At 41.7% G+C, this 22,894-nt stretch overlaps 1 protein-coding gene across 1 annotated transcript; it reads right to left on the bottom strand.

Moving 5' to 3' along the window:
• Positions 1-3,390: 3,390 nt before the first annotated feature.
• Positions 3,391-22,550, bottom strand: LOC306932125 (inter-alpha-trypsin inhibitor heavy chain H3-like; the record flags this gene model as incomplete). Its single annotated transcript, XM_079513827.1, has 21 exons — positions 3,391-3,869; positions 4,013-4,124; positions 4,467-4,639; positions 6,853-7,054; positions 8,126-8,239; positions 8,344-8,400; positions 8,707-8,736; positions 8,860-9,020; positions 9,606-9,745; positions 9,825-10,010; positions 12,318-12,499; positions 12,914-13,039; positions 13,768-13,936; positions 14,080-14,196; positions 17,166-17,294; positions 17,761-17,871; positions 18,478-18,640; positions 19,687-19,791; positions 19,945-20,140; positions 20,918-20,924; positions 22,443-22,550. The coding sequence occupies 21 exons, from the start codon at positions 22,548-22,550 to the stop codon at positions 3,731-3,733; spliced, it is 2,727 nt and encodes a 908-aa protein (XP_079369953.1). The 3' UTR covers positions 3,391-3,730.
• Positions 22,551-22,894: the final 344 nt, after the last annotated feature.

Here is a 22,894-nt window from a genome sequence, read left to right as displayed (position 1 = left end):
CTTGCCGTGGTGGAGAGGCTTGAGTGATTCAGTGATCCTAGGTAATATACTAGTGGGGGTTCAATCACCTGACAGGCTTGTTGAGTCCAGACAAACAACAGCAAAGTGTCTTTCTTGAGCGGTTTTACCAATTTATTATTATCTACTGTAATACTAGACCGGTGCCCGGCTGTAGAGGACAGAGTCCGATGTATGTTGGAGAATGGAGATCCATGCCCCACTCAGCTATGCAATACCCGTTATAACCATGTCAGAGTACCCGTTCCACCATCTATGTCCCTTTTATGCCCATATATGGAGATTTCTGTATCTGTCTCTGTGTCCCTTTATTGCTATATGGAGTTCTGTGTCAGGCATGCCAAAATATGAAGTCAGAACATGCCAGCTCCATATATGGAGATATAGGGGTGATCAGGTCCAGAGCCAGGGCAGAGGATTCTGTCCTGGTTACGGACAACCGGTTATCCGACGGACTCGACACAGGGCACTGCACTCCTTGTGGTGGTGTGGAACACGTGAAGTTGGAGATCCACGCCCCACCCGGCTATGCAATACCCGTTGTACCCGTGTCAGAGTACCCGTTCCACCCATCTGTCTGTGTCCCTTTTATGCCCATATATGAAGATTTCTGTATCTCTCTGAAGTCTGTCTCTTTCCTATATATGGAGTTCTGTGTCAGGCATGCCCAAATATGTGTTGCGATGTCAGAACAGTCCAGCTCCATATATGGAGATATAGGGGTGGTCCAGAGCTTGGGGAGAGGCTTTTGTGCTAGTTCTGGACAGGACAACTGGCTATCATAGATCATATATATGATTTATGATGAGGAAAGTTACTTAATGTGTTGTTTCTATATGATTTTGATGTGCTGAATCCATTTCTGCCGTATGCCGAGTGATACGACACACCGTTTAGTCAGAAATTTAGTAATTAGCATAGTTAATCACTATAAACTGGAAAAAAGTAAAGTAAGTAAGTAGCCTTGCCGAGCCATGAGGCCCATAGGGCAGGAGCCTATCTCCTGTTTCTGTAGCGTGAGGCAGCTTGATGTACAAGTACACCCCCTGGACATGACGCTAGTATGTCACAGGGACTTACCCCCAATCCAACCCTTGATGCTAAGTGTCCAGCAGGGAGGCACAGGGTCTCTAAACTGGTATGACCCTGGTATGACCCGGCCCGGGGATTGAACCCCAACCTCCCAGTCTCAGGGCGGACACTCTAACCACAAGGCCACTGAGCTGGTAAAATGGCTATAATGTTGATAAATAATTGTGCTTAATGTGTTGTTTCTTTTTTTTATATATATATATTTTATCCCACGATTTTGTAACCCATTTTTCACCCCTGTGTCAATTATCACACCCTCCGCCAACCTAGTCCCCATATGGGGGACATGGAGAGAGCAACGGACTTGAACTCATGCTTCATTCATGCCTGAGTGTTGCTGAGAGTTGCTCCTTTACACCTGACAGGGGGGAGTTTCCTTGGACGCAGCGTTGAAGGAACACGTTATTCCAACCAGTTCCTTTCCCCTCCATCAGGCGCCCCGGCTGGCCAGGGGGAGGCAGTTTAGAAACCAGGATTACTGCATGTTTTTTGTGAGGGTACCTACCCTAGGGGACACAGGGAGAACATGCCATAGAAACAACACAATGTGTTGTTTCTATTTGATTTGTATGTGCTGAATACATTTCTGCTGTATGCTGAGTGCTATACGAGACACCGTTTTGTCAGAAATTGAGGAATTCGCATTTAGTATTTAGCATTTTTTTGAAAGTTCAATGTATCCCAAATAAGAATCCACTGTATGCCGGTGAAATAAGGGTCCCAGTTTTTTAGAATTCCAATTCCAACATCATGGTGATGTTTTAGGCAAAACATCCTGGGCAAAGTAAATGATACTGGGTGGTGACCCAAAACACATTGAATTCAATGGAGCGACATTCTATAAATAGATATTCTATAAATATCATGGGGATTTATTTTTGTATTATTATTATTAATTTATCCCACGATTTTGTAACACATTTTTCACCCCTGTGTCAATGATCTAATGTGATCCTGGGCTCTACACATCCTCCGCCAACCTGGGGAGAGCAACGGACTTGAACTCATGCTTCCTTCATGCATGAGTGTCCAAGTTGCTCTTTTACACCTGACAGGGAGGAGTTTCCCTGGTTGGACGTAACACGTGGAAGGAACACGTTATTCCAACCAGTTCCTTCCCCCTCCATCAGGCGCCCCGGCTGGCCAGGGGGAGGTAGTTTAGAGCTTCTGGAGATTCTGGACAGAATATCTGCTGTCCGGCAGATATTCTGCTGATATTACTCCTATACCATATGGCATATGCACGAGAGCTGGAAATGATTGTGTAATCCATCCGTCCTTAACCGCTTATTATCTGGAGTCGGTCGCAGGGGCAACAGTTCCAGCAGAGAGTTGCAGACTTCCCTTTCCCCCTCCCATGAACCTGAAAAAAATATATCGTTATGTGGCCCATACATAGAAGCACCAAATAAATCTATCTCACCATCTCACCCCCAGCCAAGCCAATTACTTTAATGTTTGTTTAGAGCACTTAAACAATCATTAAGTCCCCTTTAATCCAAAATGGCTGGCGGAAATGACAGTTGATTCCTAAAAGGATGATATAATTCTGAAATGTTGGCTGATTGGTCTAAAGTATAACTTTTACATTTGTAGTACAGACTAATATTAAAGGATTTGGCCAGAATAACCCATGGGAAATGTATTAACAACAACTTTAAATGCCAAATTAGGCTTATAAACACTCTTATAAAGGCTTTCCAAATTAACCCTCCTCTGAGCGATATATTATCAATGCCAAATAGACATATATATATTTCACTTTACCCTATGGAAAGGGGGTACACAAGCACATGGCTGTTTATCCGTTCTTCTCCTACCAAACTAGGCCTACTCCGTTAGCACACATCTCTCCATGCACAAAAAATCTTGCACGCCACCCGAATCCACTGCCATATTTACTGTATAAATATTACTTTTGTAATATTCTCCCCTTCTCACTGCGCACACACACACACACAGAAGAGTACAGTACGGGACAGTACAGTACAGTACAGGGAAGTACAGTACAGCGGAGTACTGTACAGTAAAGTACAGCGGAGTACAGTACAGTGGAGAACAGTACAATACAGTACAGTACAGCGGAGTACAGTACAGTACAGTGGAGTACAGTACAATATAGTACAGTACAGTATACTACAGTATAGTACAGCCCCTCAAAAAATGGTTATTATTGACTGAATGTTGTGAGTAGGGTGTTTTCCTGTGAAGTAAAAACTAGTAAGGTAGACTTTGCTTTTGTAACTGCCATTTTTATTTGGTATTACCATACTCCAACCATTCCTTTTCAAAAATTATAATCTACAATTCACATACATTCACATCATAGGCTTTGAAGAACACTTGAAAGCATTGGTGGAAAAAATTGTGATCTGGGGTAACCCAACAGCTGAATGGCGCCACTAAAATAAAAATCACACCTGTGTGAAGTGAGTGGCGCTCTTATCATCATCATCAAACATCACATTCCGTGCTCAGCCAATAGCTGAGCACATTCCGTGCTCATGCAGACACGCAAAGCTGTGCATAGCGGCTCATTTTGTTTTATTAGTGTACAATTGCAGTACAGAATTTGTTCTATGAATTTGGAACCCGGTGAGTCCTGTTATTGACACTATTATCAGTAAGTCTTAAACAGGCCAGACACAATGTAATCTGAGGCATCTCCATCTATCAGGCCTGTTCCATTACTATGAATGAACCAGCAGGGAATATTTACTCCATTCTTCACATCATTCCTAAAGTCCTTCTGCCAGCCTCTGTGGACCAAAGAGAAAGACATTATATCAACTGTATATGTATATAAACCTGTACAGTACATTGAAACACAAACATGCACTTGTATCTGTACCAGATCTTATATGCATTCTCATCCTATATAGGATGAGACAATCATGTGTACCTGGTCACATTGAGCTCCTGTCCCTTCACATACATGGTGGCATCAGGTTTTTCAGGGACCTCTCCTGGACGCAGATGTCCCACCTCAAACTCAACCCCATGGTAGAACTGACCTGGAGGACAACCCACCATTGTAATTTATTTAAAAGGGATTCTGGACTTCAGTTTATTCTCTTAATCTGCACTGAAACTACATTGGCAAGTTAACCCTAGTGTAGCCTATTGCACATGTCAAATAATGAAGTGATTCCATAAGTTCTAACCATTAGAGGTACAGATAATACTGCCACATTGCAACATGAATAAGGGTTGACAAATAACGTAAAAGGGGGTACATTTTGGGCATCTTCTTCTTGTATCCTAGCCGGTGTGATTTGATGGGGAGGAGGATAGATTAGATGTTATATGTGTGATTCTGTCCTGCTTCCCCTAGTGTGATCTGTGATGTTCTGTACCTAGCAGGCCGTGAACAGATGGAGAGAGAAGATGGCTGTCCAGGGTGTAGAAGCCCAGGTAGTCTTGATGGAATGGGTTGCTCTTCCAGACTCGGTGCAGCAGGACTACAAACGTCACAGAATCTTTTAGACTGACCGTCAGGGTGCAGTCTTTGGTCAACAGAAGATCCATACTGCAAGGGAGGTGCAAAGGGCAGAGAGAACAAAGGTAGGGAGGAGAAAGGGGAGAGGGAATGTTGATGGCGACTGTAGGTCGCAGTTTACTATGAAAACCTACATCTCCCGTCAGTCAGTCTGTCATTCACGCCTCGTGACACGCTCCATATAGTGTTTGGCCAGAATTCTGTATTGGCATCTGATGTCATCAATATTAACATACTGTATATGGGAATGTCCATAAAATACACACTTGCAATTGAACCAAGTTGGTACAACCCATGGATCTCCATATGTGGAGCTGACTATAATCACCTGGATCTCCATATGTGAAGATCACGACACTAACCTAAGCTCCATGTGGAAGACTGGATCATCACCTAGATCTGCATATATGGAGCCAGCCAGCTACTCTAGAGTAGAGTGAAGTAGAGTGCTTCATAAATGCTTCATAAAGATTCATAAATCTTGTATATTCCTTCAAAGTATGCCTCTTCTGTATGAATACATAGCGATGTAGCAATATAATAACAATATAAACTAGAAAAAGTGCCCTTCTGGGCACAGGTCTCCACCAGGAGACAAAACGGGCTACTCCTGAAAACTTTGGAAGGCAATCTTAGCTAATCAGTGTAGAATCTGAGAAATCCAACAGGCTTGTCTTGATCACATGACTACAGAGATCATGTGTACCGATTTGCGTGAGATTTGGATGAAATCTGTGCGACTAACAAACAATGTGTTTTGCAGAAATCGGCCTCATGGTGGCGCTATAACCGGCAGATGTGGAGGGATGCAGGGAAAATGTTTTTCCATGGCCTCTAGGGAGTGCGCATACATACGTTGTATACCGATGATGCAGTTATAGGTAAAAACAGGAATTGGCCTGTTATAGCACCACCGTGAGGCTGATTTGGGAACAAAAATAGTGGCATGTCGTCCTCGGCCTAGTGGAAATGTGTGTGTATAATTTCATGGAAATTGGACACTGTGTTTGTGATTTGTGGCATTTTGTTCGAAACGGACCAATCATGTGAGCTTTGGAAGCCAATCTTAGCCAATCAGGATGGAAGATGGGAAATTGTGCAGATCTGTGTTGATCACATGACTATGTGATCAACCGAATTGAGTGATGTATGGATAAAATGTGTACGAGTTATCTACAGAAATGCGTTTTGCCTAAATCGGCCTCATGGTGGCGCTGTAATAGGCCGTTGAGGAATATTTGGGGCAGAGGTACGTCGTTGGCATCCAGGGAGTGTGTGTGCACAGTTTGGCATGGATCGGGCCAACGGTGCCGGAGATTAGCTGATAACGGACGGACGGAAGGACGGAAGGACGGACGGACGGATGGACGGACGGACACACGGACGGAGTGCAAAACATACTCTCTCCCCATGCCTTCGGCCTGGTGGAGACAATAACAGAATAATAATTATGATTTTAACAAAAAGAAAAAGTGAGATAGCCTGCTGGCATTTGTATTCAATGTCAGAGGCAGAGCTCAGTGCATTCAGCTCAGTGCATATTTTGATCTGAGTGAAGAAGCCGCAGCCACTCAGTTACATCATGCATGCAACATAAACTTCTACAATGGGTGTGTTCTAACTATGCTATGAGAATCTTTGATACTCCGACCAGCCTGAATTTATGAATGACCAGAGAGTACCTAGAGTGCGTTCCAAGCACTCTCAGAACGTATTTCTGAACAAAGCCATCAAAGTGTAGTGTAAATGTACAGTGTATGCTTAATGGTCTGTTGTAGCAAAACCCAGACATTTTAAGGAATTTGTTGTAAAAAAAATCACACCCGTGTGAAGTGAGGGGCGCTCTTATCATCGTACAGCATCATGCATCATCTCATACTGGCCAATTAGAATGCCGGTTGCCACAAATCTACGTCATATTTGGCGGACATTTTACCTAAATTATCCTTTCATTGTCGATATGAGACATGTGGGGACAAGATGAAGTAAAATTTCCCTTCATTGTCAAAGGTATTTAATGTTTGTGTTGCGGACATTTTGTGGGGACAAAAGCTGTATATACTGTAGGAGGGGCTAGTGCCCGTTAAAAATAAAACCTGGACAGATTTTAGTGACCCAAAAATGAGAACTTGGGTAAAGACAACATTTGGCACAGTAATTCAGCCTAAATATTTAAATATCATTATTGTGTATTGGCTGTTTTGCCATTGAGTGAGACGGTACTCTCGAAAGCTATAACTTACTTGGGTCCTTTGAGGGCAGCTTTATCTGACCACAGTAACTTAACACGTTTTCCATCTTGTAACACAGAGATGTCTTCAGTGGTCACCTCCAGTCTCACCCCGAGGGTCTTGTGAATGATGCCGAAACGTCCAAAGTAGGTGTTGATTTTTCCATCGGGTGCAACTTTTTTATCTCCAATAGTCTGACCATTGACTAAAATGCCTAAGGAAGCGAAACGATTCAGTCACTCACAAAGCACAGATTCAAACTAGAACTTCACTCTGTCGAGTGCCTACTGGCGCTTTGCACACAAGTAGGCCATAAATGACCTACTAGTGCGCAAGCAGAGCGCGCAAGTACTGTCAACCGCTACGAAACATTGGAATTAAATACTAAAGTCGGGTTATAACTAGCCGTCAATGGTGATGTAATTACGATACGTTTCAATATTGGTTAGCTAACAGGTAACATTGTACAGTATGTATATGTAAATTGAATAAAGGTAATAAAGGTAGGTTTCAGATTATGCCAGGGTATAACTGGCTCTCGATGGTGACGTAATAAAGATATGTTTCAGTGTTGGGTGGATTAAAGGTAATGCCTCTATGTATACATGTATATGTAATTTGTAAGTTAATTAGCAGTATACTGTGGTTACTTGGGTCGTTTGATGCGTATGTCCGTAGCTGCGTATGACGTAATGAAGATATGTACCAATGCCAGGGTATAACTGGCTCTCGATGGTGACGTAATATTGATATGTTTCAGTGTCGGGTGGATTAAAGAAAATGCCTCTATGTATATATGTAATTTGTAAGTTGATTAGCAGTATAGGCTACTGTGGTTACTTGGGTTGTTTGATGCGTATGTCCGTAGCTGCGTATGACGTAATGAAGATATGTACCAATGCCAGCGTATAACGCATCAGTGGGGACGTAATAATGATATGTTTCAGTGTCGGGTGGATCAAAGGTAATGACCCTATGTATACATGTATGTAATCTGAAACCAATACCATATCAAGCACAAATTAATCATTACGTCATACGCAGCCACGGACATACGCATCAGAGCACCAGACAAACAACATTACTTGCACGCGCAAGTAATGAAAACTATTATATATAATTAAAGGTTCCCAAACTTATACCTGTTACCTCATACAAAATAACAAAATACAACACTATTCGGATGTATTGATATGAGTATATTCAAAAGGACATCAATATTATGTCCAAATCGTAAGGCTCTGACAACATGAATAATTAAACAAAAGGATCATATTTGAATCACCTGTGGTTGTGTCTCTAACCAGGTTGAAGACGGTGCCTGGTGTGTCATTGATATTGAAGCACAGTGCATCATCTCTCTGTGGAAGCTCTATCATGAAATGAGGATCTCCATCCACTGAAATAACATTGTAAAGGTGAGAGCTCATTTAATATTGGACAGTCAGCTGCCAATATCTGAAGCTGAGTTATATGTTAGCAGTGCACTTTTGGAGTATTTACCAAAATACGTTGGAGCAGAACTTGAATATCCGGTATTGGCGGTATATCCATATGTATCTGGTTATACACAAAAAGGTATCCTGATTAAAAATCACACTTGTGTGAAGTGAGGTGCTCCTCACTTCTTTAAACAAACATCATACAACAAAAGTCCATAGATTTGGCTGGGGTCCTGTTTTTTGGGGGTGCTGTTTGTTGAGCAAACATTAAAACATTTAAAGTCCATAGACTTGGCTTCCACATGACATAATTTTTGAAAGCCAGATGTTGGAGGGGCTAGCACCCCTCAAAAAGAAGTACTAATGGAAGTATAAACCTAACCTTAATTATTCTGTTGGGTGGGGTGAAAATGTAATGTTTTACCTTTCTGTCTCTCTTGCAATTGTCGTTGCTCTGTAGAAAGGTAATAGTGAAAATATATTAGAAGATGACAACGTATGGATTCAGGAGCTTCTAACGGACACAAGACCACAGTCAAGTGTCACACTTTTTTCCTTCCCATTCCATCTGCCCTACCCTCAGTCAGCTTGTCAGCAATGAGGGAATCATTCTTGCCATCCTCAGTCTGAGGCTTGGTGACCACCATGGAGGTCAGTGGAGTGACAAAATTGTACTTCAGGGACATTTCAAGAGCCTTGGCTGTGGCATTGCCTTTTTCCTCTGCAGTACCAGACTTTCTGAAAAACCAAACAAACAAGACATTTTTTTTTACCACAATTGTTATATGAGACGATTTAAGATGACCCCATGTATTCTCCATAGAGAAAAACTGACGTGAACCAGGGGATGAGCGAGTGTAAGTCTAACTACTACACTTAATACTAGTAGACTACTACTAGTATAACGCTTTACAAACACATCAACCATACTGGACCTATATATATTCTATATTATTTTGCGCTTGTTGTGCCGCTTGGCTTCAGCGTTGCCTGTCATTCTGCACATTGCAGATTCATTTTCTTCTCACTCCGCAGTCCGCTCTGCCAGAGAACGGGTTGCCAGTGTTGGCAACTGACATGTCTTGACAGAAATAAGCTAACCAACCTCCAAAAACCAGGCAAGCAACTGTGGGAAAAAAAACAATCAAAGTTTTGCTGTAAATAAGCGGACTTGGCAACCCTGGAGTCGACTAGCTGGCGAAGTGGTCGTGTACATTTCATGATCGTTGTCTAACCAGCTTGCTAAAGCAGCTGGTAAAAAACAACAGTATTCATGACAGAGTTTCAAAGTCCTGACAGAGCATTGAGATGATTAAAACAGACCTCTGTTTCAGTAGCTGTTGGATGGTGATGTAGGCCCACAGACGTTCTGTGAAATCCCCAAAGATGTATTCCTTCTCTGGGTAGATAACGTTCCAATCTACAGAGGTTGCCTGGCCCTTCACTTGGAAGTCTTCTTTAGACTAGAGAAAGAGAAGAGAGTAAACGGCTATACCGTTCTTTTTCAGCTAAAGTAAAGACACTACAACTCCTCTGTCTCACCCCCTTGGCAAACACCTCCACCATGAAGTTATCCATGTCATTGTCACTCAGTCGTCCAGCCACCACAATCTCTGTGCCGTTGAACATCTGATTGAAGTGGTTGGTGGTCAGCAGATCCACTGTGTTGTCAGGGTAACGGAAGTCCACCTCTAAGAGTAGAGTACTGGCCACCTCCTCATAGAAACCCTGGGAAAAGAGTATTAACTAGAACCTACTTGCGTGTTGCACACAAGTAGGCTATAAATGACCTACTAGTGCGCAAGCAGAGCGCGCAAGTACTGTCGACCGCTACGAACTTTCAAATCTCAGCCTCTCTGTAAAACATTGGAATTAAATACTAAAGTCGGGTTATAACTGGCTGTCAATGGTGAAGTAATTACGATATGTTTCAATATTGGTTGGGTAACAGGTAACGTATGTATGTATACATGTATGTAAGTTGTAAGTTGAAAGTACTATACTGTGGTCGGCTGGCTTTTATGTGCGTATGCTCGAAGCCTTCGAAGGTGTATATATACTGATGTTGCCGGGGTATAACTGGCTTTGGATGGTGACGTAATAAAGATAGGTTTCAGATTACATACATGTATACATACAGACATTAACTTTAATTCACCCGACACTGAAATCCTAATTATGTCACCATCAACAGCCAGTTATAACCCGACATGGAAACATATCTTAATTACGTCACCATCAACATCAGTATATATACCTCCGCGCATACACGTGCACGTACGAGCACGACCACAGTACTTGCACGCTCTGCTTGCGCAAGTAATAATAGCTAGAGAATACTGTTCCAGAAGAAACAGTGTGGGCTCGGGTAGCTTTCTACTCAATGATGATTGTGTGTATTGACCCACATGGTGTCACAGCCCAGAGGGCAAACGGCCCGGGCATAATTACGATAACAATAGTGCAGCTTGCTACTCGAAAGTAATACTGTTCCTGAAGAAACAGTGTGGGCTCGAGAAGTTCTCTACTCCATGGGTTCCCAAACTTTTCAGTCCCCGCCTCCCGGGCACAAAATAATGCTGCCATTGACTTGCGACCCCAACCTAAGCCCGGAGGAAATTCTATGGACGCAAACGTGCACGTTCTGTGCGTATTTGTCTGCACATGTAATGTATTAAGCCTAATGCTTCATTCACACCAGCAGAAGCTGTAAAAATAAAGCACGTTAAAATGATGCCCAAGGTACCTGTCACTCATCTCGCAGCTGTAGTGCTCTTGATACGAGACAGAATATAGTCTGAACAGGCGTGTATTTTAAAATCTAAAATGCAAAATAGTGGCTGTAAGGAGAAATAAGTCTATATTTAGTTACTTCATAACCTATTTATGGATAAATAAGGAATATAATGTTGGTAAACATGCTGCTAAATAACCGAACGAGCCGTCTCTGTAGCAGCGCCGCAGCTACGTATACGTGCAATACGCACTGCGACGGTTGTCTAATAGTTGAATTACTCCTGTATGGCATGTGACAATCTATGTGAGAACAATGTAATGTGATGCAATATGACCTTATTACCTTTATACTTTTATTTTTATTGTGTGTCTGTTCTGGTCCTGTATTTCAGTCTTTTTTATTTTTTTATTTTTCTCAAGGTGTTCTTAATGTATTGTATGCTTATGTGTAGTCTGGTGGTGTATATATGTATGTCGGTATGTCCTGTTGTGTGTAGAAAAATCAATAAAAACAATTTAATAATAATAATACGCACTGCGAGGGGGGCAACAAAATGTGCCAAAAAGTGCCAAGCCGACCCTCATAATAACAATTTTCTCTGCGGCTCCACCACATAATAACGCATGGGTGTGTCCTCACAAACGGCGAAAGTAAGCCGATCTTAATGAGATAACGCAGCGCTCTCGTCGGGAGGGGGGACGTCCCTGCACCGCGGCACTGGGGCCCAAAAATCACACTTGTGTGAAGTGAGCGGTGTCTTTGATGAGTCCTGCTTCACCCACTAATATAAAAGTTGGAAGCACATTTCTGTTTGTGCTGTAACTTAAATTTAATTTAATTTATTTGTTTTACATAGAGGGATAGGTATACAGTAGGCTGACAGGAAATGGGGAGAGAGATGGGGGGGTGACACGCAGTAAAGGCCGTCGGGATCGGGAGTCGAACCCGCGGCACACTGACAGACTGGATTACCAGCCAAGGTGCCCAGACGGCTACACCAGCCACCCGGGCCTGTAACTTAAAATCTTCATCTGTACAGTGTGTACTTTTGACCTTTTCTCTTCTTTATAACCTTGATCCTTTATAACCACCTCTGCGTTTCTGAGACCGTTGATCTATTAAATTCAGTCGGCAGCATCTATTTATTGCATTTGTATTAGTATAGTATGTTACCTTCTACCTGCTTAAAATGACTGACATAACTTTAATAGCTGCGTCCTATCACATACTGTATCATACCTATACCACATATCACATGCCATATCATAAATGCTATATCACACCCTCCCTTACTGCACCTGGAGTTGGGCGGTCGCATCTGAGTCCTCATAGATTCTGCGGGCCAATCCCTTGTTTTGTTGTGCCATCACATCCAGAAATGAGTAATCCACAGAATTTCCAAATCCCAGACAGAAGAGAGACATTCTTCCGTCAATAGCTTCACGGACATTTTCTTGGATTGTTGGGATGTCCGTAACGCCTGTATGTAAATATACGGTACATATACTGCATGTTGTACATACGTATACATATACAGTATAACTAACACAAACAAACAAAATGTATAGTACAATGGTACCTTCCATCATTTAACTAATATATTAGGACATTTCTCACAATACATTACAGGAGGTTAGCTCCCACATAATCATTTGCGAATATGGTATAGTCATTAATAGCTTACATGCATTCCCAAAAGCAAAAGCACACAGCAAAAGCACACAGAGACACAGCTTCAGGAGTATATAAACACATCATATATGTTTACAATTGCATAGTTAAATACAAAATTATCAGAAATATATATATACACCTCCTACAATGGCAAGGCTACCTTTTGTTAAGCTACAGGATTAGTCCTTTAATTGTATTATATTTAAAAAAATTAGCTCACCTTCGTTTGGCATTCCATCAGTCATGAAGATAATCATGTCGAAACTCCTTTCTGGGAGGATGTTGTCTTGTCTGTCTTTCAGCAGCATGTTTACAGCAGCCAATGCAGCATCATTAATATTGGTCACTGGAAGGGGAACACATACATTGAACTGTGTACAGTAGCCTACAATGATATTAAATCCATTTCAAAACAAGGACAAAAATAAGTATTTTCCCTTTTCCTCCCTAATGTATTTCCACACACACTTGCACGTGCAATCTTGTCACTGCTGACCCCTACTGGTTGGTCTTCAGAACAAACATTCTTTGTTCTGTACTTAACTTGCCCGGGGGCAGTTAAGTACAGAACAAAGAGAATGTTTGCTTTCGCCATCTTTGTTGAAGAAGAGTCTGGGCAATTATGATTTAGTCTTACTAAAACACTAAAAGTTTATAAATCTTATATTTAGATTTAGTCTTAATCTAGTTACCTCTGGGGTAAGGTTACTGGAGGTCAATGGTTAGGTTTAGGTATAGTTTTACTGAGGTTATAAGGTTATAGCGACTGGCCAATCACAGTACATCCTTGCAAAACCCGTGTAGGCTTTGGTATGACGTGTTGGAACCACATGAAATCACTGTTAAACCTGCAAGTGATGAGCTTCACTGGGAGGACGTAGGCCTAGACTGTAGCATGCTTTTTTCTCTCCCAATTTAATTATGACAATTCCCAATTCCCTCTGTAGTCACTGCTACTCCTACAGTGTTGATGTGCTATTCTTCCTAGTGCCACACTCCAATGAACATGCACCCCGACCAACCTGTAGAAATCATTAGTGCAGCATCCAAGATGCGACTTATTCTGATGCTTACTTCCATATGTATCTATCCCTTTGGTGAATTCCAGGGCTTCGTCCACATTTTCCTTGCTGGCCTTAATAAGAGAATGTTTCCAGGGTGTAATCTTATCGTCAAACAGGATGATAGCAAAGTAGTCGTCCTCGTGCAGGTCCTGAAGAATGGCCAGCAATGCCTCACGCGTCTGCACAAGTGTAACAAGATCAGAGGTCATGCATAAACGTGTAGGCCTACATAGAATAGCACACATAATATACTGGAGACATACTGTAGTTTTTTGTATTTCACCCACTCACTGTCTCACATATTGCATGCACACTTTCTCACCTGCCTTATATTAGTTCCACTCATGGATCCACTGACGTCAATCACAAACACCACATTCTTTGAAACTCTGTTTAAGTCAGGAGGTGCAAAGAAGTGGACAAAGTATCCATTCACAATCTGAGGGGGAAAAAAGACAAATCTACTGTATATTCAGAAAGCAGTGACAGAAGCGGATAAATATGTGACTATTAATACAATCTTTGGTCAACAGCTTCTTTGCAGCATTAGAGTGTCAGGAGGACATGCTTTGCATTATGTTCATTATGTTCATTAGGAATTTTCATTTCAGTCAAGTCAACTCTGCAACCTATAGTTTGTGAGTCTAGTTTGCCGAAAGTGGCATTTAGTAACATTTTTAATACAATCTTATTTGGTCCAATCTGTATGGTAGAGTATGATACTGTGAGCACAGTGCTCTGCGGCCGTATGCGACCACATATCAACGCGATACTGGTGACGTATTGTAGCTGTGCCACAGCGCAAATGTAAACACAAGCTAAAAATTAAGACTACAACTCGAAATTATTATGGAGATTTTTGTTCTGCTGCTTCCGGTTCATTATTTCTGCTAGAGAGAGACCAGATCAAGGTAGGAGGAGGGAACTTGTAAACTCAATACTCATGCCGCAATCTGGCGGACAGGCGGAGTCAGGTTAGGGCTCTATTAGGTCAATGGTAAAAATGTCAGCACTTGCGCAGGAAACCGGGTTCAAATCAGGGGTAGAAGAGGACATACTTTTAGTTATTTTTTTTATTATCTGTGTTGTTATTCATGTTCTCACTGTTTTGCCTTATTCACTGGCCTTTTTTGCTATTATTTTAATGTTGCTTTATGTTTTTGCTTTTCTTTTTTTCTTTATTGCTCTGTAAAGCACTTTGGTAAACAAAGTATTATTATTATTATTATTATTATTATTATTATTATTATTATTATTATTATTATTATTATTATTATTATTATTATTATTATTATTATTATTATCATCATCACCACCGGTAGTACTAGTCCATACCTGTGCAGGCTTAAAGGACAACTTTGGGTTTTTTTCAATCAATGTTCATGCTTTAAGGCACCGGGTTCTCAATGTTTTTGGCTGGGGACCCCCGGAAATGCTTTGGCCATGTCTCACGACCCCCGACCTGCCCCCCTCCCCACCACCAATACAAACTGACTGCAAAAATAACCTTAACTAGAAAAAGTGCCCTTCCGGGCACAGGTCTCCACCAGGAGGATAGGACTGTGTGAGATGTTTGGCAAAATGTTTAGGAGTAATATAAACATGTTTGTTTGTTTGTTTGTTTTTTGCAACAATGTTCTTTTGTTGAGGAAATGCAGAGCCAGATCACTCATAGCATCTCTGAGGATAGAATTCTGGATGAGCAGGACATGTGCAGCATTTTGAACAAAACGGGCCACTCCTGAAAACTTTGGAAGGCAATGTTAGCCAATCAGTGTAGAATCTGAGAAATCCAACAGACTGTCTTGTTCACATGACTACAGAGATCATGTGTACCGATTTGCGTGAGATTTGGATGAAATCTGTGCGACTAACATAAGCAATGTGTTTTGCAGAAATCGGCCTCATGGTGGCGCTATAACCAGTAGATGTGGAGGGATGCAGAGACAATGTTTTTCCATGGCCTCTAGGGAGTGCGCATACATAAGTTGTATACAGATCGATGCAGTTATAGCTAAAAACAGGAATTGGCCTGTTATAGCGCCAACATGAGGCTGATTTGGAAAAGAATGGGCATGTCGTCCTCGGCCTAGTGGAAATGTGCGTGTATAATTTCACGGAAATTGCACACTATGTTTGTGATTTGCGACATTTTGTTCGAAACGGACCAATCATGTGAGCTTTGGAAGCCAATCTTAGCCAATCAGGATGGAAGATGGGAAATGGTGCAGATCCGTGTTGATCACATGACTATGAAGATAGTGTATACCGAATTGTGTGATGTATGGATAAAATGTCTACGAGTAATGTACAGAAATGTGTTTTGCCTAAATCGGCCTCATGGTGGCGCTATAACAGGCCATTGAAGAATATCCAGGGAGTGTGTGTGCAAAGTTTGGCATGGATCGGGCCAACGGTGCCGGAGATTAGCTGGTAATGGACGGACGGAAGGACGGAAGGAAGGAAGGAAGGAAGGAAGGACGGACACACACACACACACACACACGGACGGAGTGCAAAACATACTCTCTCCCCATGCCTTCGGCCTGGTGGAGACAATAATAGAGCAAATACATCATAAATGAATACTGAAACCAGATTTAATCATTAAGGAAAGTTTATGCATGCACCACTTACTATGTAAACTCTTAATTTCCATTTTCCAGCCATTGAGTTGCAAAAAAAAGAAAATAAATTAATAATTTGGGGACCCCCCAAAATAATTTGGCGACCCCCCAAGGGGTCGCGACACCCTCTCAAGGACCACTGGTGGTCCCCGGACCACTGGTTGAGAACCACTGCTTTAGGTTGTTATTAGAGAAAGTAAAAGATGAGTGTTCATTTTTTTTTTCATTTGCTGCTTTCATTTATTTTAGCGATTTTAGCTATTTTTGACAGGTGGGCGGGGGCATTCGAACAAGAGGCTTAATATGTATTTATTTTTACTAAATCTTACGGCGATTTCTTCTTCTTCTTCTTCTTATTTACTATAGTCCTACTAGACCCCAGGAAATTACACCCTCCACAAAAGATGACTGGATCTACTAAATGTGATACTAGGGATTTAAGTGAAATCATTATTACAAAACTCAGTACTACAGGGAAATAATGTGAAATTATTAGATGTTAATGTTTTTACTTTCAAGGCATTATTTTCACTGGCCCCACTGGGCAAGTGCTTGGTGTGTTCTGGTGGCCCTTTAGGTTTAAAAAGTACATCCGGGCCACCAGTCCATTTATAGGCCTATTGTTTACCCCTGTGACAAGGCAAGGCAACCTCATTCACACAGCACCTTTCATACCCCAGGGCAACTCTGTATGATCCACAGAACGAAAACAATCAAGCACACAGCAGCACACTTTAAAAAAAGAAAGATGAGATTAAAATAGATATAAGAGACATCCGACCTGAACGTCCCCTAGGCCCGTGGCCGGTTTCACATCATACTTGATGATGAAATCTCCATCAATCAGAGTTCCATCACAGTCTGGACACGGCCTCTGCTGCTCCGGTGTTGGTGAGAAGGAGATGTGTGCCTGAAAGACGGATACAATACATTCACTTTAGTGCAATCTGACACGTCTAATAGAAGACAAGAGGTAGAAGCGCTGCTGGGTGGTCTTAGGTGTTTGGTCGCATACAGGTGCTTTTTGGATGGTTGTTGCTGGAAAAAAGTATTAAAGCGAGATTGTAAACAGCAGGTTTCCTTCAATAAATCCATGGCACACTGTAGTAATGTTTTAAAAAAGAAGGGGTTATAATTGCAATTATTTTAATGAGTTCCCCACCTGCTCATTACTTTTTTATTCTACTGTACAAAATGCCTTGTATTTATGGAAAATGTATTATAATTATTTTTTTAATAAATTATTGTTTAATTATAGCGAAGATGAGTATGTTTTTCAACAGGGTAGGGTAGAAGATACACAAAGATGAATTTGAGAGATAAATGAAACGAGCTGTCCGAAGAACCTTGAGACTGAGCCATTTTTATCCCTCTACCTTGTTGTCTGTGACTCCTTTCTCCACCAGAGAGAGCAGCTCATTGGATAAGAAGGTTCCATTGGCATCAACATATGCAATACCCTGTGGCTCATAGATATCTGCCACAATCTGTGCAAAGACACGACACAAATATACACAACGTGAGATTAGCCTTTCATTAAAGGACCACTTCAGCCATTATCAATTTATATTCATATAATTGGTCCTCTGACCTCACTAATGCTCATGTAGCATTACGCGGAAGTGGGAATTGAACCCGGGGCTCCCATTCGCTAGACCAACGCGCAACCTGTCGTGCCAATAGGGCTGAGCCCGATTGGCAGGGCTGTTGCGGGCTGTTGCGGGCTGGGTCTTGGCTAGGGGCTACAATCAACCCCCCAGTCTTTGAAGCGTGTCCTCGCGCTTCTCACTTCACACCGCGGACCGCCGCACACGATGTCCCTCATGTCCCTCACGCGAGGATATCAAGCTCCATGTCCTGCCGACTACACCAGATTGTAGCATTACGCGGAAGTGGGTATTGAACCCGGGGCTCCCACTCGCCAGACCAACGCGCAACCTGTCGTGTCAATAGCTGGTAGTAAATTGTGGCATCTTGAGCATTGGTGACGACTGACGAGTGACGACCAGTTATAAGAAGTTAAGGTTGAAAATGAGTGAAGTGCTCCTTTAAACAGTGTGTGATATGAACATACTACATGCATGGAGAACCACCTGAAAGTTCCGGACAAGCTGCTTGGGTTTGACCCGGGTCAGAATCTCATACTGGCCTAGTTTCTTGATAAGAAGCTCCTCATAGGTCAGAATGAATTTCACGTTGCTATTGGCAGCAATGTTTACTGACACAGAGAACTTCTCCATTTTTCTTCCAGAGGCCCTAGAACACAGACAAAACAAAAATAACAAATAAAATATGTTTGTGAATTTGTATGTATAGTTGTACCATGCGATGTGAGAGTGCGGTCTAGCCAACACCAACTTGGGAGTCCTGAATTGCTGCCCTCCACACCGTCTAGCATCAGGGTCTGCAATGTTGTCACACCACAGTGCATCTATATAGGTGGTGCGCTTCTTGCCTTTCCTGGCTGTGCCCTGAATTGGCTCCCACAGTGCCATTTTGCTTGCCACTAGTTCCGGGTGCTTGACGCAGTACGCTGGTACCCTGCCATCCTCATCCTTCTCTCTCTGACCATGTTAGGCCCCCGTGTTAGGTTCCTTTTTTTCCAAAATTGTAGCCAATTATTTTTACCTCCCTTTTCTCTACAATTTAGTCGTTAAGCCAAATAATTCCTCCCCACACACATTTATTTGTTGTAACCGCTGTTGTATCCTACTGACTCGAGCCCCCACCAGGAGGACCCTTCGTCCTACTCCTCCCTCCCAACTGTATTCCTACGGGCCGCCCCAGCCCGTAGGAATACATGCAGTGACAAAGAGGCTGGCTTCCCTCCAATTGTGTTCGCACAGACGCCTGACACGGACATGGATTTGAAGTTTTGAACCCACAACCTGTTGATCGGCAGGGACTTTTACCACTGCACCCCCTGAGCGACGAGGACCACATTTCTGGTGTGGTCCGTCCATATGACACATGTGCCATTAGTAGCATTCTTGTGTATAATCTTTTTCGGGCCTTTTCCTATTGTGCTGTGAGGGTCCATGTCTTGGTCCCATACAGCAGCACTGATTAGACTGAAGCTCAAACAGCCGCCTCTTGAGATGTTCTTCCATGTTCCATGTCAGATTTCCATCCCATTGCATAACTGTCAATAGTCTTCTTCTTGGCGTTGAGCCTGAGGCCGATCTTCTTGCACTCTATTTCTACTGCCAGTAGGAGTTTCTCTGCTGTGTCCGAGACTAGAGCAATATGTCATCTGCTATAGCTATTTCACCCCTCTCCCAGTAACATGTCCTGAGACTTACCTGACCAGTCCAGCAGTCTGTCCTGATGAGACAGCTTTCTGATACTGCTGCTTGGCTTTTTCCTTCTCTTTGACCTCTCCAACGTACATCTGATTATCAATTTCCCTGAAAAGCAAACAGGAAGAGTTCTCAACATGGGTTTATATCGCTAATAGTTGTCATTTAAAATCCCAAAAGCAGGCATGGTCAGGGAGATACGGAAACAAACATACAGGGGTACACACACACAGTAAGAAGTGATAGAGAGATGGAACTGACATGCTGAAGTTGGTGATGAAGGCGGTCTTGGGAAGGTCCACCTCAAAGAAGATTTCCTGAGAGGAGTTGGCCTTGTTCAGAGCAGTGGAGGTCATGACAGTGTGAGCGAAACGAGATGCTACTGTGATGTCCACTGTCACACTGTCCACCTCCACCTGAGAGAGAGAAGTACAGTATGTTTGATTGATTGAAGTATCTATTAACAGTTTGCAGAATTACAGTACATTTCAAGCACAGCTCAATACAAAAACTGTTAGCTGTGGACGACACCATAAAGCATTACACTCCGGTCCACCATTTTCAATTCATCAGAACATTTAGAGACGTATATACTTCTATATAGCCAAAAACAGGAAATAATCATACAAGGAGGTAAAAATGGAAAAAACATAGACAGTGAAGGGAAAAAGGGGTGGGGGGGGGATCCAGAATTTACGGGGGCCAGTTTAAAATTGCAGACGTCCGCAGATGCCCTTTGAGAGCGGTTTTGAAGGAGTCAAGGGATTTGCATGTCTTAATGACTGTTGGGCGTTCCAACATTTTGGTGGCATAAAGCATTACACTCCGGTCCACCATTTTCAATTCATCAGAACATTTAGAGACGTATATACTTCTATATAGCCAAAAACAGGAAATAATCATACAAGGAGGTAAAAAGGGAAAAGACATAGACAGTGAAGGGAAAAAGGGGTGGGGGGGGGGGATCCAGAATTTACGGGGGCCAGTTTAAAATTGCAGACGTCCGCAGATGCCCTTTGAGAACGGTTTTGAAGGAGTCAAGGGATTTGCATGTCTTAATGACTGTTGGGCGTTCCAACATTTTGGTGGCATAGGAGAGAAGTGCCGAATCTGGGTTGCACATGGTTTGTACATAATCAGGCTAGTGTAATGACAGTTGTATTTTTTATTTTAATTCTTTTCATTAACAGACTGAAAAACGGGATATTGTTTCTTACCTCTATGTTGTTTGTACTTCTTTTCTGCAATAAAAAGAAGAGACACTCATCATAATAGTAATTTGATTTACTGGGATAATACATGAGTAGGTCTAACCTTTGGACTTTACCAAGTTTACATTGAAGCAGTCATCTTCAATCACTTATTAAAGTGAGTACTGTGAATAATTTAGTACCATTAAAATAGTATTTAGTTGTACCATTTTTTCCCCCCAGACTAAACAGTGACATGATGTTTCTAATGATAACGATGATTTATAACGATGTCAAAAGTTCAAAATGTGTAAGCAGTGAGTTTCCAACTTCATGAAGTACTTATTCCAACTAAATTGGTTGTAAGGCTTTCACAAAGTAATGCAAACTTCGAACTGCTTGCAGGGAAAGAAGGAGTTAATTTGCGTGTGGAAATAATTTCAACTATACCTTAAGTATCCTGGTGGGATGCAGTGTCTCCTAGAATTCACAAAGAAAGCTGAATTAACATAGAGGGTATACCGATGCAAGTCACTCACATACTATATTCATGCATACACAGGAGTGAAAGAGAAGAATGTAAAAAAGTAGAAGATTGATTAAGATCTATGCAGTAAAGTAAAATTAGAATGTGTTTATTATGGTGCATTGCTAGGAGACATACAGAGAGATAAGAATTTATAAAACATACAGTACAGTTAAGAGTTTTATATGAGTATAAGAACACAAAGCTGTGATTAGATGAGGTGTATGTATTCCAATCCAATCCACTTTATTTATAAAGCACATTTGTATACAACCGAGTTGAAACAAAGTGCTGTACACAATTCTTTGTGTACAGCTACTAAATACTAAAATATCAAAGAAAAAACAACAATACATAAGGGCAGCATAGAGACAGCATAGGAAGCAGCAACTCAAATGCCAAAGAGTACAAGTGAGTTTTCAGACGTGATTTAAACACAGGCAAGGTTTGAGAAGCTCTATTCAGGACGGGAACCCCTTTTGGGGTTATTGTTCATGTACAGTATATAGCAACATAAAATTTTTGTATTTTTTTAATAAATACGTTTTTCATAAAACTTAGGTCAGTCCTAAATGGTATAATATTGTACAGATGGCCATAGGGACGGGAAATTATTATTTTATTTATATCAATGCGATCAGCATTGATACTACTACTGTAATTCTTGGTCTAAAACGTGGGTAAAGGGAAATGATAAGCTTAGGGACATATATATGTTCTCTGAGTTAACTATTAGGATTTTCTAATTATTAGAGTTTGTGATTCCCATTCCAATTTCCTACATGGAGCATATTGGGCCATTAAAGAAAACTAAAGGCAAAGCAGCATTGAGATTGAGAGTTTAAAAAGGAACCACAGGTTGACTGAAAACAGAGTACTGAATTACATGAAAAGCATTACAATGTGTTGTGCTGTTGCATTATGAATTAAATCCATCATTATTATTATTCTTTATTATTATTATTGTTGTTGTTGTTGTTGTTGTGATTATGATATAAAACTACAACTACAAAATAGCAGAAATAGAAGAGAAGCAGTGTTACCTGTATGGCAGCATCATGGCGGGAGATAACCAAAGCTCCTCGAACCTCGCTGAGAAGCCAGAGGCAGACACAGCCCCACAGCAGCACAACACTCCTCGACCCAGACATGACTAAACTTCACTAAACACTCTCACTCTATGAGTCTGAACTGAAAAGTCCTCCCAGCCCGTCTGTCCACCATGGGGTCAATAGCTTTCAGCCGCTCTGCCCCTCACCTCTGGAACTCCCTCCCCCTGATATAAGAAACATGGACTCAATCACCTAATTTAAAACCCACCTCAAAACCCACCTGTTTAGGCAGGCCTATGATTGATCTGTGTTTTCTGCTGCAAGCTATATGTTATTGTTTGCTTTTGCTTTTAACTGTGTTTTGTGTCAACTGTTTTTAACTTGCTGTACGGCGACCTTGAGTGCCCTGAAAGGCGCCTTATAAATAAAATTTATTATTATTA

This window comes from Electrona antarctica (genome assembly GCF_951216825.1).
Source record: "Electrona antarctica genome assembly, chromosome: 11".
NCBI classification, from domain to species: domain Eukaryota; kingdom Metazoa; phylum Chordata; class Actinopteri; order Myctophiformes; family Myctophidae; genus Electrona; species Electrona antarctica.
The sequence above is the reverse complement of the archived record's forward strand: the minus strand, read 5'-3'. Positions and strand labels throughout refer to the sequence as shown.